At 39.4% G+C, this 16427-nt stretch overlaps 1 protein-coding gene across 3 annotated transcripts in view; it reads left to right on the forward strand.

Moving 5' to 3' along the window:
• FMNL2 (formin like 2) overlaps positions 1–16427 on the forward strand; it is a 311696-nt gene that overhangs the window by 212413 nt on the left and 82856 nt on the right. For all 3 annotated transcript variants that reach the window (XM_065881114.1, XM_065881116.1, XM_065881115.1), the window contains exons 5-6: positions 2597–2680; positions 6030–6182. In XM_065881114.1, coding sequence (XP_065737186.1) covers positions 2597–2680; positions 6030–6182 — 237 coding nt within the window. The remainder of the gene's footprint in view (positions 1–2596; positions 2681–6029; positions 6183–16427) is intronic.

Here is a 16427-nt window from a genome sequence, read left to right on the forward strand (position 1 = left end):
ACTGCAGTGGCTTCTCTTGTTGCGGAGCACGGGCTCTAGAGCGCAGGCTTAGTAGTTGTGGCGCACGGGGTTAGTTGCTCCACGGCATGTGGCATATTCCCAGACCAGGGCTCGAACCCGTGTTCCCTGCATTGGCAGGTGGATTCTTAACCACTGCTCCACCAGGGAAGTCCTGAAATTTATTTTTAAAGCACTTTCACTCAAAGTCAGCAAGTCAGGGCAGGGGCACTGATAAGGGTGCTAAATTGAAGTAAAAGCCAATTAATAGGTTTTATCACTGCATGAAAATATATGCATATTAGTACTTTGAGTCAAGAGAAATGTAGCTCTGACTGTATTTGGCTATCTCCCACCATTTCTTTCTTCCTTCCTTCCTCTTTTTTTTTTTTTTTTTTAAATATCCATGAGTCATTTGCCTTCTCTCCAGTTTGTGGCTAAACTAAGTGAGATGAAGGTGCTAGCAGGTCCTTAGGATGTCGTGGACCATCTCTACATTTTAGAGGCAGTGTCTGGAAAATCAACCAAAAGGAACTATAATGGCTGTTTTTCTCAACTCCTAAATTAGAGTGTTCTTATGGGTCACTGAGACAGGATATGTGAAACCAAGATTGCTCTGAAAAATCTGGACCCTGTGGTTTTGTGCAGTCACCAAGGAGGGCTAGTTTAAATTATGCAGTCAGAACCCATAGATCTGACCAATGGAGAGGCCTCAGAGAGGCTAAGAGGCTTGAATTTCAAGAGCACAGCTAGTCATTTGATTTATAGTGAGTTCTAGCTTTCTTCAGTCTCCTACCAGTTTTAAAAGGGAAATTTTTTTTTTTTACCATTTCTAAGCTTTTAATTATCAGCACTTAAAAATGTCCAATGTCTTCTGAGACCTAGCCATATTGGGAGTAATTTAAAATAAATCAAATGAAAATAAGGATCTAGAAGTAGATGCTGTGAGAGCGTGTATGTGGTGGTGGTAAAATGAAACTTCAGCCTCTCCTAATAGCCATCCCCTTAGTTCTGGTCAGCTCTCATAACAAAGCCACTTCGTGAGACCCAAAAGGTAGTGTTTTCTTTGCCAGTGTTTCCACTTTAGGTCTCTCTCTTTTTCTTAGGGGGGGGCACGCGGTTTGTGGGTTCTTAGTTCCCCGACCAGGGATTGAACCTGGGCCCTTGGCTGTGAGAGCACGGCGTCCTAACCACTGGATGGCCAGGGAATTCCCCAGGTCTCTTTTAGATTAAATGTTACATACTTACACGTGGCTATGTTGAGTGCATACTTTTTGTCACAGCCTGCCTGAGGCACTTGGGGGGAAGTACGAGGCAAGCTATCTACTTTTTCCACCTTACTGTCTTCTGGAACTGCCTGAAGACCTGAGGGTACATTATGCAGATGATAGGACTAGAAGAAAGGATGAGCTGGAGGATAAAACAAACAACCACCACAAAATCCCCCTAAAAACAAAATTTTAACAATAGGCATTCTGAATCCACCAGGTTTTTTTCCTTCCTTTAAGACAGAAACCTCAAGGGACTGCTCATCCTTAAAGACACACGGTAGAATTGTCCCACTATTGTTCTAATAGCTGTCAAAACTGGTTTCCGTAGGAGCCATCGTGTGCATAGCTGGTGGACCTTGTTGGCTTGGTATTCCTGGAGGAAGGCAACCACTTTGCATTGCTGTTGGCAGATGTACCCCAAGATCACTTCTGTGATAGAATAGCACAGCTTTTTACTTATTACTTCTTGGAGTTTCCAACCCAGTGAAGGCTTGATGGGGTATCACATGTTCTTTGAAGGTGGATGTCCTGGAGGAAATCTGTGACATGCGGTAACAGGTGTTTATCCTCAGTACCTGACCACTCTGCTCCATCTTCTAGGCGTTGTTATGAACAAATAAAAATGTGTAAACATTCTCAGTGAACTACGTTCGGATCCACCATTCAAATGCAAAGTGGTATCATTTTAAAATGAATTTTAAGAAGCATGGTATTTGTCACACCTTGGCTTTGATGATGGTGCGTGGTGCCTGCGACTTTTTAAAAGGTTTTAACATTCATGGAAAAAATTAAGTAAGTCATTATCCCTATTGAATTTCCAGAAGCCCATAAACACTGGTCTCTCATTGGCTAGTTGAGTGTTTTCTACAGCTCAGTGTGCCAAGAAGGAGTTGAATGTGGATTTGGAATCTGGCCTGGATTTCAGTGGTTATGTTGTCATGTCCCTAGTCTGCCTGATTCCCCGTGCAGTCTTGGCTCCTTAAACAAGCAGGCTCCAGATCAATTGTGGTGGAAGAAAAGGACAGTTAGCAAGTTCCTGTTTTAGAAAGTTCCTTACAGGTTATCGTCAGTCTCCTAAGCAGTAAAATACAAGGAAGAAACTCGTACACTTTTTGACCCCTCGTCGCTCATGCTGAAATATTATGGTTTTCTTAGTTGCCATATTTAAAAGCTCCTACCTCATGTGTTATAGTCTAGGCCTTACTCCATAGTTCCTTTCAGGCGGCGAATGTTTCTGGTAGAAAAAAACAAGTTTTCACTGTGTCCTTTTCATGGTAGAGCATGCGATGAACTTTGCCAATGATTTTTTTTTTTTTTTTTTTGAACAGATGGGTCAGAGAGTTTCTGAATGAAGAAAATAAAGGTCTTGATGTTCTAGTAGAATATCTGTCATTTGCACAATACGCAGTAACGTAAGTAAAACTTGGCTTGTTTCCTTTTAAATTTTATGTGGTCACAGAAGTTGCATCTCAGTGGTAAAATTAGGTACCACACTGAGGGGAGACACCCAGAAGCAGATGTGGTAAGGTTTAAGGAGGTTTGTTTATATTCAAGTAACTAAAAGCAAATCTCATAATTATTGTTAGAAATGCTTTTAAGGCAGAAATAAAACAGGGTAGTAAAACCACCCTTAGAGGAGTGCTTATTTCAAAAAGAAGTGCTTTCTTTAGTGCTCAAGTTATGTATATCCATATGGTAGAATACTGTAGCAATTATTGGAAGAGGTATATGATACATTGTTGAGCAAATAAAGCAAAGTACAGAGGAGTGACTCCCTTTTTATTAAAAAAAGAACAAACTTGTATATGCATATTTGTAGGTGCTAGTAAATACAGAGAAAATGATTGCAGAAGTAGGTACCAAACACAGTGGGAGTGGGGGAAGTGGAGTCAGCAAGAGGTTTTCCCTTTTTAATTTATATGTATATGTATTGTTTTGACTTCTCCTTCATAGGGGGAAGGGGAAAAAAATAGGGCAGAGCAGGAAAAAATTTTTACTTATTTCACCTTTCCTTTGTTGATTCATAAAGTTTTCTCATTTGCTAGGCTTCTGGAAAGATTTACAACAGGAATGAAAAGTGTACATTTGAATGAGACGTTCTCTTCTCCACATTTCCTCTTTAATCAAAAACTATTCCAGTATCCACTCTCACACACACAGATTGAGGAAATAATACTGTATTCTTCTTAAAATTTTTATCTATTTTTTCTGACTGTGATGGATCTTCATTGTTCCGCACGGACTTCTCACTGCCGTGGCTTCCCTCGCTGTGGAACACGGACTCTAGGCACGCAGGCTTCAGTAGTTGCAGCATGCGGGCTCTAGAGCGCATGGGCTTCAGTAGTTGCGGTGCGTGGGCTCCGTAGTTGCGGTGCATGGACTGTAGGGTGCACAGGCTCAGTAGTTGTGGCTCGCGGGCTCTAGAGCGCAGGCTTAGTAGTTGTGGCGCACGGGCTTAGTTGCTCCGCAGCATGTGGGATTTTCCCGGACCAGGGATCAAACCCATGTCCCCTGCATTGGCAGGCGGATTCTTAACCACAGCACCACCAGGGAAGTCCCAATACTGTATTTTTAATTTGATTGGAAGACATTTTAGCCTAGGTGGTGTTTTTTTTTCTTTTCAACTCTTCTTTTCAAAGCAAGAACTTGTTTTTTATATTGCCCCACTTTAAGATCTAACCAGATGTTATCTTAAAATCCTCATCGCTTCCTATAGAATTTGTGAAGAGAAAACTATAATTATTCCTACCTTATAGCTGCAGAAAGTAAAGTGTTAACTGAAACTGGCCTGATGAGTTTCAGTTTTGATAACTCATATATGATATGGAATATAATAAGAAAACCCAGTAGATAAGTTCTTATCTTCCTTATAATTCTAGTTTTTATAGCATGCTCTTCCAAACGTTGTTCCTTATCTACCTCCATTACATTGAAAACTGCTAATCTCCCTTACAATTTATATTATATGACAAAACAGAATAGGAATATTATCCTGTTGCATATTTTAAAATCTGGAAGAATATTTATTGAGGAATTAAGGAAGGGCTAAGAAACTACAGGAATAATGGGAAAGAGTTGCATGCTGTTTGTAATATGTTTGCTGTAATTAACCCCTTACCCCATCACGATAGAACTTGTAAACGAGCTTTCCCAAATGCACCTACACACGAGACCAATGGGAAAAGGTAGTGCTACTCTGAGGGAATTCTTCTGGTCTGCAGGCCAAGAGCAAAGACAACAAAAGATCAGAACTCAGAGCTTTTGGTTCCTAATCTTCTCCTTTTTTGGGGGTGGGGTGGGCATTAGCTTTACATTCTTTGCTTAATAGTTTTATTTTTGTTTTTCTTACAAAATTAATTACATGAAATTTTATACTTTAATTACATGAAAAATTATATATAGATACATAATTTATGTGCATACTTTCTTGAAACTAAATGGGCTGAAAAAAATTTCTTACTATTCCTCAGCATGTGACAATTTTCTAGCTCATGTAATGTGAAATAACAGACTCATGTGCCTTCCCTAAAACGGGAGCTTTCACCAAGGTGTGTGTTTCTTTTTTCTGCTCAGTGAGAGTCGGAGATGAGCTGAGAGGAGCATAAGGATGCTGAACAACTGAACATATGGGGGCTGCAGAGTGGCTTGGCGGGAGTCATAATGACATGAGTGACCTTGGGATGCCCCCTAGGTTTACCTTTTCCAGTGTCAATTATAGGCCTCTATTTTTAGTCCTTAAGGATCTGTTAGATTCCTCAATTCTACCCCTTTTCTGTTCACTGCTTCCTGTATCCTAAGGAATGACAGAATTGTTAGACCCATTCAGTGACTTTGTGCATCGGTCTCTGTTATCTGGATTACAATTTAATAAATGGAGAGCATAACCTAGTTTACAGATGGTAGTTCTAACCAAATATTTAATTTTGGCAGTCATACTTGTATAAAAAGTCATACTTGCTATTTCCAATATGTGTTGTTGATGTTTTTTTCCCATGATATCCTCCAATATCTTCCAGATGCTATTAATTATGGCTGCATTGTGTTTATTTTCTGTCCGATCAGGTGTTGCTTGATGGAACTATGGGTTGAAGCAGTTGATAAAATGTATTTTTGAGAAAGCAGAGCTACTGACTTTGGAAGGGGAAGAATGCATAGAACACAAAGGCCTGTCTGTTTAAAAATTCCTAAAATTATACAAGAATGAGCAATTTAACTAGCCATTTATTCTAACATGGTTAACATGAGTAATAACCTCAAAAAATGTCAGAGAAACAACAGCCCTACTTTAAAGAGCACCACATTGGGAAGAGATTCCAAAATCAAAGCAAATTCATAACTTTGCAAGTAATGTATCACATATGGTTGGAAAGGTACACTTGCCAACACACTAGGAGAAAATGCTCAGTGAAACTTGATGGAGAGGAATAAATTAGCATAAGCCTAACATATTGACTTGTTAAAGCAAAATGAAGACAGCTCTGAGATCTTTCTTCCCCATCCCACCATAGCTCATTAGTAATCGGTAAGTCAGCAAGCCTTATAATAAGATACGAATAACACATCCCTGTTTGTCATTCTGTATTTTCAAAGCTAACGCTCAGTCCATGAAAATTCGTTTGTATTCCATTTTCAGTTTTCTTTGTTTGCAAAAACTACCCATATTAAGGTGCAGATGTATAGTTGGAAGGAGTGAGTTTTGCACATCCATGTATTTGTGTGAATGTGAATTAAGTCTTTAGTGGCATTTCTCTTTTGTTTTAGTTTTGACTTTGAAAGTGTGGAAAGCACTGTGGAGAGCTCAGTGGACAAATCAAAGCCCTGGAGTCGGTCCATCGAGGACCTGCACAGAGGGAGCAACCTGCCTTCCCCCGTGGGCAACAGTGTATCCCGCTCGGGAAGACATCCTGCACTGCGGTGAGTGCCTTGCTTCAGGAAAGTGGCAGATATGTCAGGACAGCTTCTGTTGAGGATCCTGGGCCATGTATTGCTGTATCTTGCCACACAGCACTTGTGTTGTCAGTGATTGCAAATGCAGGTTTCTTTGGGAGTTCATGGAATCATCACTGGGGCAATACTCAGTCACTTTCAATAGCTTTCTGCAAATACCACTCCATTCAGCAGAGAAAAAAAAAATTCTGCTGCCAAATGACACAACAGAGTAGTCTCCATAGGCAGATAAGTTTCTGAAACCAGGAAGATGCTGATATACTGACTTGGACTCTGTTTCCTGGGTAGAGGCAGCACATCGAGATCTGAGGATCTCAAGAACTTGATGCTGTTTAAACCCGACTCCTCTCTTCCCTTCCTCCCGTGATAGCTCAGGTGTGTGTTCTGTGGGATGTGTTCTTAGACATAGGTACAGAATGCTGTAGTGATCATTTTTATTAAGGAGATGCCTTTAAGCAGTGCTCCTTTGGTTGGGTGTGCTCTCCATTGTCAACTGTCTATTTCTTCCTAAGGATTCCTTCTCCTGTCTTTTCTGGCTGAAATACCACCATGCTAAGTTAGGATGGGGGATGAACACCTGGGTGTAATATCACTGAGATTGTTCATTCACTCAGACCTACAATCATTCACTGAAAAATACTTCTGAGCTTCTGTAATTTGCTAGCCACTGTACTCAGAGTTAGTATACATGGGTGGGTAAATCAAAACTCCTGCCCGACAAGACAGAGTTATCATCTAGAGCAAGTTCATAAAGGTTTCTATGTTCCAGGAGTTTAATAAAAATTTTTATTAATAAGCCCCTCATTCCCAAATGTTGCTTACTCTTTGTAGCTTGACAATTTTATCTCGCTTATTTCAGGCTTGATCTGGCAAGTGGATGTTGTTCCTGTCACTATTTAAGATCACCGTGGGTGTTGGGTCATTGTAGTAAAGTCCATGTGTCAGGTTGTGATCAGTGAATACGTGGCTTTCAGACCTTTTGTATTTGGTAGCCTTTCTATTACCTCTTGTCCCTTTGACTTGGGTTTTGGTCATGGAAAGTTAAAGTCTTTATAATGAAGTTCAGTTCTGCTCCGGGATTTGTTGTTTGAATGTGATGCTTCCTATCAAGCATTCAGATTTTCCTTGTTTGGAAATGCCAAAAATATGATTCAGTAATAATGAAGAACCATGTTTCAGTTCATCTCACAGTATTTGCAATAGGTCAAAGGCTATATAACCTGCTGGTCTGTGTGAACTTTACATGTGGACAGAGGAATATGTGGGCTGATAGAGAAGTTGAAGGAAGGCCAATTGTGCCCGAAGAATTCCCTAATCACCTTGTAACTCGAATGGAAACTCTTACCATTAGTTTAGCTATAATTATGTGTAAGGAATTTAATTGACAAAGTATGTTTTAACTTGCTTTCTCCTCATTTCTTAGCTGGAAAGTATCTCATATTGGCCAGCTACCATCTTAACCGGAAGTCATTTTTCTGATTAATAACTCATTACACCTATTTTCAAATTACTGAAGACTGTTATTGAGAGTACATTGTTTCTGGTAGAGTAGAAGAGTTGGGAAAATAGGGGAAACATCTCACATCCAAGGAGAGTTGTGATCCTGGACCCTGGACAGCACGGTATAGGGACATCAGTGTCCAGCCTGATTTGCCTCATGGTTGGCTTAAGGTAGATCCTGCTAGAATTCATTTTAAATTGGAAAAAAAAAAAAGAGAGAGATCCCAAGTATAGAGAGAAAGACACGATGGAAATGCTGTTTTGAGAAACTTGGGAACCGTTGTGACATTTCTGATTGGCAGGTGTGCTCGAAGATGACCAACTAAGAAACGAGCGTCACATTCTTTTTTGTGCTTAAACAGTTTCAAGCTCAGGAATGGAACATTTGAAATTCCTTTGGCTCTCCATCATGGGCTCTCAAGAAGACCAATATGGCAGTAACTTTCATGCCACTTGTTGACTTGAAGCTTGGATTTTTGTTTTTGTTTTTAAATGATGTATATCAGTGATATTCCAGCTCTTGTGTGCATGGATTCTAATTCTGTATTTGGTCATTTGATAGCATCTCTGACTTATAAAAACAGCAATCAGAAGTGCAGGCGCACGGTACATGTTGCTTTTCATAGACCCAAAGATTGTTTATGTCTTTTTCTCTTCCTCCTCCTTCCTCTCTCCCCTTTCTTCCTCTGCTGCCTCTACTTTTTGGCTTTCTTTTTTTGGCCTTCTTTTTCATTCTGCCATCTCATTTCTGATCGTCTTGTCCTCCTGTCTCCTCTTCCTCCGGTTCCATTCATCTCTTGCATCACCGCCAGATTGGTTTCTCTGCCTGAGTATCTTCATTTCAAATGCCACCAGAGCTGCTTCTCTCCCTGTTGCCTCTGAAGTCGCTTCAGTTTACACACTGATGTTGAGGCTTCAAACTGGAAAATCTCATAAGTCATGGGTGAAAATGTCGCCCAAGAGAGCTTATAGTGCATGGCGACAGAGTATGGCAGCTGCTCTCCGTGTTATAATATGATAACTGCATGGCTTCATGCCATCACTCTACTGGGGTAAAGCCCAGTGCCTTTTGAACTTTGATACACTCTGTTATCATATTATGATTCTTCCTTTTAAGAATTTGAACCTTTAGGCTATGTTGCAGTTTAAATATTATTACAGTTCTTTTTTTTGATGGATAAAAGGATACTAAGTCACGTTTGGTAGAGATGATTTATTCTGGTAGCTTTTTTTGATTAGAATATATTTTCTGTATCCAAATACAGATTTTAGTTCCCTCATCTCTGTCTCCAGATAATAATGTAGATTCAGTAATCTTACCCTATATCACTTAGCAAAAGGGTTGGTTAAACTTAGAGGAAGAAATGAGATGTCAAGAAATTTAAAACACTTTATAGGGACTTCCCTGGTGGCGCAGTGGTTGAGAATTCCCCTGCCAATGCGGGTTTGGGCCCTGGTCCAGGAAGATCCCATATGCCGCGGAGCAACCAAGCCGTGTGCCACAACTGCTGAGCCTGCACTCTAGAGCCCACGAGCCACAAATACTGAGCCCGCATGCCACAGCTACTGAAGCCCACGTGCCTGGAACCTGTGCTCCGCAACAAGAGAAGCCACCGCAATGAGAAGCCCGTGCGCCTCAATGAAGAGTGGCCCCGACTCTCCGCAGCTGGAGAAGGCCTGCTCGCAGCAATGAAAGACCCAGCGCAGCCAAAAATAAAAATAAATAAATACATTTAAAAAAGCATACACTTTATAAATGGGGCTTGATTAAAGAAAAGGAAAAACGCTCTGTTTTTAAACAAAATTCGAATGATGCACACTCTCTTCGTATTTAGACTTTATTTTTTAGCTATTTAAAACAGATTAAGTATTTTATGACATGACACTCACCAGGAGTTGTATCAACTATTAGATTCTGTATTATCATAAATTTGTCAGGTTGGCAGTTGTAAAAAATGTTTGTTGATGCAGTAGAAACCTGGATTGTGCTGTTTCATAAGCTTAGAGTCTGGTGTACCTTCAGTTAAGATAGATTTCTGTTAACGTGGGTACAGATCTAGCTAAATTAAATGATGCTGTATATGCATATATGTGCACACTAGATTTTTGAAGACACGGGTTGCATTAATTCAGGTGCAAGAGAAAGTAATTTTTATTTTTTAAGAATGTCATGGTTAATGCTATTAGACTTAAGTAAGCAGTGCCATAGATAATAAATCAGTGTTCCAAATTTTAAAGGAAAAGGGTGGAGCACTAAAATCCTGGAGGAAGGGATCAGATATAAACTGGGACTTTGGGTGATGGCCAGAGTTGCTCCTCAGGGTGAGGAAAGGCTGCTCCAGGTAGAGGTAAAGTGAATGAGCATACGATGAGCAAAACCTTACATCAAAGATCAGACATGTTTGGGAAAGAGGGGAGAACCTGTCATTTCTGGTACAGAGGGGTGGAGGGCTGTCTAATGGAGAGATTGGGTCATAGACATACCAAGCTGGGTAGACCTTGTATGCCATCCGAACTGACCTTCCCACTGTGGTGAGGAAACCAAGATCTACATTTCCTTTAATATATTAACTCTTACTTATATTTCTTTCTAAGATTTCCTAGAACAAATTTCATTGCTTTTCCTGAAATTATTATCTTAATGGAATGGCATCTCTTGAATAGTCATCATCTACTTTTTAGCACTTATATACTTAGTGGGTTTACATGAAGAGTTCAAGTTTACATCCTTGTTTACACATTTTAATGCAGTAATCCCATTCTTGGCAATGTTTTTCATAGGAGTAATTTTTAAAAATTATTTTAAAATAGGCACAAAGATATTGGTAGCATTGATATAATTTTTATTGGGGAAAAAAGCTTTTGTTGAGTGTCCACTGTGTACCAGGCACTGTCCTAAGAGCCTTCTGTGATTGTTCACTGCTGACAATGGCTCTATGAGATAGATTGCTGTTACTATTACTATCCCTATGAGGAAACCGAGGCCTCTAGTGGTTAAGCCACTTGCCTGGGATCAAACAGTGAGTGAAGGAGGTAGGATTTGAAGTGAGGTGCCCTGACTCAAACTGTCACACCATGTGATCCTGCCTGTATATTCACAGGATGATTTTTTCCTCCATAAATATTATTGTTTTAAGATCAGCGTGTCCACATGGAGTTATGTTAAGTTGTACCATGCAGGAGAGGATTTGCTAATCCTTCCCAGGAGATGTGCCTTTTTCTACTTTATCCAAAGGTGCCAAATGCTCTAGTGGAGACCATGATCAATGTGTTAGAATATTTATAATTATTAGAAGATAAGGTCATATAGAAACATGAAGAATGTTTCCTAAATGAATGACAAGAGTAAGATGGAAAGTTCTCTGTTAATATAGTTTTATTTTCACCTATTTGCAATGGGAAGGTGTTGAAAGGAAAGTTTATTAAATGAAGATAGTGACTTTTTACGGAAGGGGAGATTATGAATAAACTTTTTTCTTTTCAGGTTTTTGTTCAACTCTTTTTGTTGATGAGGCACTTGAGGCCCAGCTTGAAGACCTTGTTCTCTAAGACCTAAGGAATTAGGTCCTGCAGACCTATTTCCATGTATGGCCCATATGGCTCATTGGCCTTCACTGCAATAGATACTTCTGTTCAAAGCAGTTTTCTTGATCTCTTTGTAACAGTGATCCTATTTAAACATATGGAAACACCAGCTCTGTACCAGTTTGCTTATAAAGTAAGTGGTATCTTGAAAGAGTTGAGTTCTTTTAAGTTCTTACAAGTTTTTATTTCAGCAGGAGCATTTTACCTTGAGTTTTAATTGTTGGGGGTAGAAGATCACCTAATCTCTTAACTTAAACTGTTATAATATCACATTAAATATATCTTCGGGGGCTTCCCTGGTGGCACAGTGGTTGAGAGTCCGCCTGCCGATGCAGGGGACACGGGTTCGTGCCCCAGTCCGGAAAGATCCCACATGCCGCGGAGTGGCTGGGCCCGTGAGCCATGGCCACTGAGCCTGCGTGTCCGGAGCCTGTGCTCCGCAATGGGAGAGGCCACAACAGTGAGACGCCCGTGTACCGCAAAAAAAAAAAAAAAAAAAAAAATCTTCGAATTCTATAGTTAGAAGCCAAAGCACTTTCTATGTTGATTCCCAACAAGGAGGTTGAACTCAATTTTGTTCATTTTCCAGCTTCTATAAATTAAGAATGTATTTTCTGGGCTTCCCTGGTGGCGCAGTGGTTGAGAGTTCGCCTGCTGATGCAGGGAACGCGGGTTCGTGCCCCGGTCCGGGAAGATCCCACATGCTGGGAAGCGGCTGGGCCCGTAAGCCATGGCCGCTGAGCCTGCGCGTCCGGAGCCTGTGCTCCGCAACGGGAGAGGCCACAACAGTGAGAGGCCCGCGTACCAAAAACAGAAAAAAAAAAAAAAAAAAAAAAGAATGTATTTTCTGAAACAATCATTATTCTCTTTTCTCTTCCTTCTTCTCCCCCCAAATTCTATAAAATCAACTCAGACCTTTTACAGTTGTCATGACTGAGAGTTGTAATCTGTATTCTATTCTACGTTTATTCAGTTTCCTTAACTTTGTTTATTCTAATATTTCCCTATGGAAGGATCTTGAAGAATTTACCCTAACTGCCAATTTAAAGGGGAAACTCTACAAAGAAAAATATATTTAAACAGTTATATTCAAGGTTTGAATTCTCTCTGTTCACCAGATGAGATGGCAGGTGCTAATTAAAATTTTCATTAACACTTAACTTTAGAAGGAGAGAAAATACTGCAAAGGAGTGGAAGAAAAAAGAACAATGAGGAGATGATCATTATAGCCAATATCTGAGTTTTATTTCTGAGGAAGGAGAACTGTTGAAGACGTTCCTTAACCTGCTAGACTGTTGACCTGAAGATCAAAGGTCGCAGAAAATGCAGTACCCAGTACCCATCTATAAAATAAAGACTTTCTAAAGTCCTAGACTTTCCAAAAATAATCTGTAACTACAAATTGTCACTTTGCCTTTTCAGCACATTTGTAAGCAGAAACAAGTCAAAAGTGTTAGGTTGTTGTGTTTCAGATTTGTGCATTTCCTTTTTATTTGGTGTTGTAAACAGAGAAAATTGTACTTGGGTTGAGGGTACATTCCACATTCTCAGCTTGGAACTTATATTAAGGGCCTTGCTTATGAAAATGGTGATAGCTTTAATTGTAGCTTGTGGGTGCACCATACTGGCAGATTTGCCAGCCATTTCCCACTGTGAGAAAGACGGATTCACTTGTTCTACCTCTTTATTGGGTCTTTTCTGTGATAGAAAACTGACTAGAAGAGGCTATGTGGAAATGGAAAAGCAAGTCACCTGGCCAGGGCATTGTTGGGTTCTGTCTCACAGATTCTCAGATAGATCTAGGACCTGCCTCATAGGTTGTGAGATTAAATTAACAATTCCTATAAAGAACCTGGTGCAACAGTGAGTAGTCAGTAAATAACTACATAGAATTGAGGAAAATACTAAAGATGACTCAGCAAATTCCTACAGGCGTGGTCTAGTGTCTTCATCTGCAAGATTTATTGCGTACTTAACATGTGAAGGGTGCTTTGTCAAGTGCTGAGGATACAGAAGGATACATGGAATAATATGTTTGTACATGATTCATGACTGATAAAAGAATTTTTCATACTTACATCATTATATCTTCATGAAATCTTGGGGAGGTGTTCAAGAGTTATTAGCCCCATTTTACAGATGAGGAGGCACAGAGAAGTTATCCATAGGTAGTAAGTGATAGAGCCAGGATTTATAATCAAAGTCTTCTGACTTCTTTACACTTTGTCAGTGTCTTTATATATGATTTGATTGAGAAGCATGTGTGTTCACGCACATACGCACTAACACATGTTGAGTATCACTTGTGTGTAACCAGAACTAATGATACGGAACCTTAGAGGCTAGAGTGAACAGTCAAACCTAGGGAAGAGTCATGACTTGGTCTGCATGTGAAACAACATGAGGAAGGCTGAGAGGCATGGGTAGGAGAGGGGAGAGGAAGGGAGAGTGGTATGAGCAGTGGGTCAATGGTGAGACTGCGTGTTTTGTTTAGGAAAGTGAATAGATGAGTCTGGCTGGAAGTAGCGTAGAGCCAGTTTATGTACTGCATTGAAGGCCAGGCTGTGGAATTGTCATTTTAGCTCATTGACAATATTTTATTGAAGATTTACGAAAAGAAGGGCCAAATTTGGATGAACATAGAAATATTTCTTTTGAAAAGTCACAGGAGTTAGATGGTTTCCTTGGACACTTCTCACCTAGGGTCATATCCTGATTAATTAGCCACTCCACAGCAAATGCCTTTGACGAAAGGAATATAATTGAAAATCAGAAAATTCAGACTGTTGACCCTCCATTCATATGATGGAGTCTGTTGATTCACTGATTCCATTCAAAAAGCATGTAATGAGACCTTTTGACTTACAGGTTGTGTTCTAGCTATCACCTGGTCCTCTAACAGGACACAGATCAACAGAAAATTTCAGTAACCGATTTAAAAGAAAAAAGGTTCATAAGGAGTTTTGTGTACCCACCCCCCCGCCCCATGTCTCTGTTTCTGTCTTTGTCTCTCTGTTTCCCCTCCTCCTTTACCCCCACTTTGAACGATCTGGGTTCTACTCTTTCAGCTCTGTTTCTTTTGGCTGTAGAGACAGAAAAGTGCTTGGGTCATTTTTTTTTTTTTTTTTAGCATCAAGTATTTTATGAGTTTAATTGATAGAAAAAATATGCCCAGGTGATGTCATGTCTGAACGGTAAGGGAGAGGAAACCTAAAACCCCAAATCTTGGTAAAATTCTATTAGCCAGACCTTGGAACCATAAAAGACTATTACAGTTATGCCAAACGATGTGACATACTTAATTGGCGTTGCATTCTGTTGGGCTGAACCCTTACATTAGCTTCCAGGGGAGTTCTCATTTATCTATTTATAGGTAGATATTAGTTTAATTTCTGAATAGTTAGACCTTTGAAGACACTTTTGGTAAGAGGCAAAAATATATACCTTGTCTTTTTCCTGTTGCCATTCGGACCTAGATATTACAAATCCCACAAATGTTGGCATGGAGAATCCACAGAATATTTTTGAAAACCTTTTTGCTGGACTCTGGGAAAACCTGGTTAGGTCAGTTCAGGAAACATTCCTTTCAAGGTTCTGCAGTAATATACTGTCCTTTGATAATACAGGCTCAGAGGGAGAGGCAGACATATAGAAAACTCACATATAAGAATATGTCTAGAAATAAGCATATGTTGTGAAGATAATAGATGGGTGATCAGACTTTTTTTAAGGCATCACTGGGTGAACAGTGGCTTCCGTTTGGTGTTGACTAAGCTTGGTGCTTTGCAGATGTAGATCTCTAAACAAATCCAGGATTTGATCACATCTAGCTTTTCCTCAGGAGTAGGTCTTTCTCTTGTACATCCAGAATTATCATAGACATGTTACTTATCATTCATTCTTATGTTATCACCCATTGTTATTTTTGTAAAGCATACTGCTTTTATTTTTTATTATTTTGTTGTGGTAAGAACCCTTACCATGAGATCTACTCTCTTCACAATTTTTAAGTGTATAATACATTGTTGTCGACTATACGCAAGATGTTATACAGCAGATCTCTAGAACTTACTTACCTTGCATAACTGAAACTTTATACCTTTAAATCCCCACTTTGCCCTCTCTTAAGCCCCTGGCAACCACCATTCTACTCTCTGCTTCAGTGAGGTTGACTATTTCAGATATCTCATATAAATAGAATCATGTAGCATTTGTCCTTCTGTGATTGGCTTATTTCACATAGAGTAATGTCCTCAAGGTTCAGCTGTGTTATTACATATTGCAGGATTTCCTTTAATTGAAGGCTGAATAATATTCCAGTGTATGTATTTACCACAGTTTCTTCTTTTTCTTTTTGTAACTTTAAATTTTGATATCATTGAAAACTTAAAAAAAGCAACTATAGTACAATGATCCCCCTTATGCTCTTTACACAGATTCAACAATTGTTTTAACATTTTGTACCTAAATTTACTCTGCCATTTGCACATTTGCTTTGTAAACATACACACCTTTTAACCATTTGAGAATAAGTTATAGAATCATGCCCTTTTATACCTAATTATTTTAGTATAGGTACCCTAAGAACAAATATACCTGCACTAAAATTATTATTTTAGTTACAATTTTAGTTATAACATGCTCAAATAACCATGGTATAATTATTAAAATCAGAACTTTTACATATTGACACAATTTTTAGTTCAGTTTCTTTAGTTTCATCAATTATCCCAGTCTATTTCATAACAGTTTTTTCAAATTCTGTCCAGAATCTAACGCAAGGATCATTTATTGTGCTTAGTTGTGTCTGTGTAGCGTCCTTTAACTTGGAACAGTTCTTTACCCTTTCTTAGTTCCCCGACCAGGGACTGAACCCGGGCCACGGCAGTGAAAGTGCTGAGTCCTAACCACTGGACCACCAGGGAATTTGCAACCCTTTCTCTTTCATGACTTTAATATTGTATGTGTATGTGAATATGTAAGTTAGTTTAATTTTTTATTGAGATATAATTGTTGTATAACATCGTGTAAGTTTAAGTTGTACAATGTGTTGATTTGATATATTTGTACATTGCAATGATTACTACCATAGCATCAGCTAAAACTCCTATCACACCACATCACTGC

This window comes from Phocoena phocoena, chromosome 7, assembly GCF_963924675.1.
Source record: "Phocoena phocoena chromosome 7, mPhoPho1.1, whole genome shotgun sequence".
Classification (NCBI taxonomy): domain Eukaryota; kingdom Metazoa; phylum Chordata; class Mammalia; order Artiodactyla; family Phocoenidae; genus Phocoena; species Phocoena phocoena.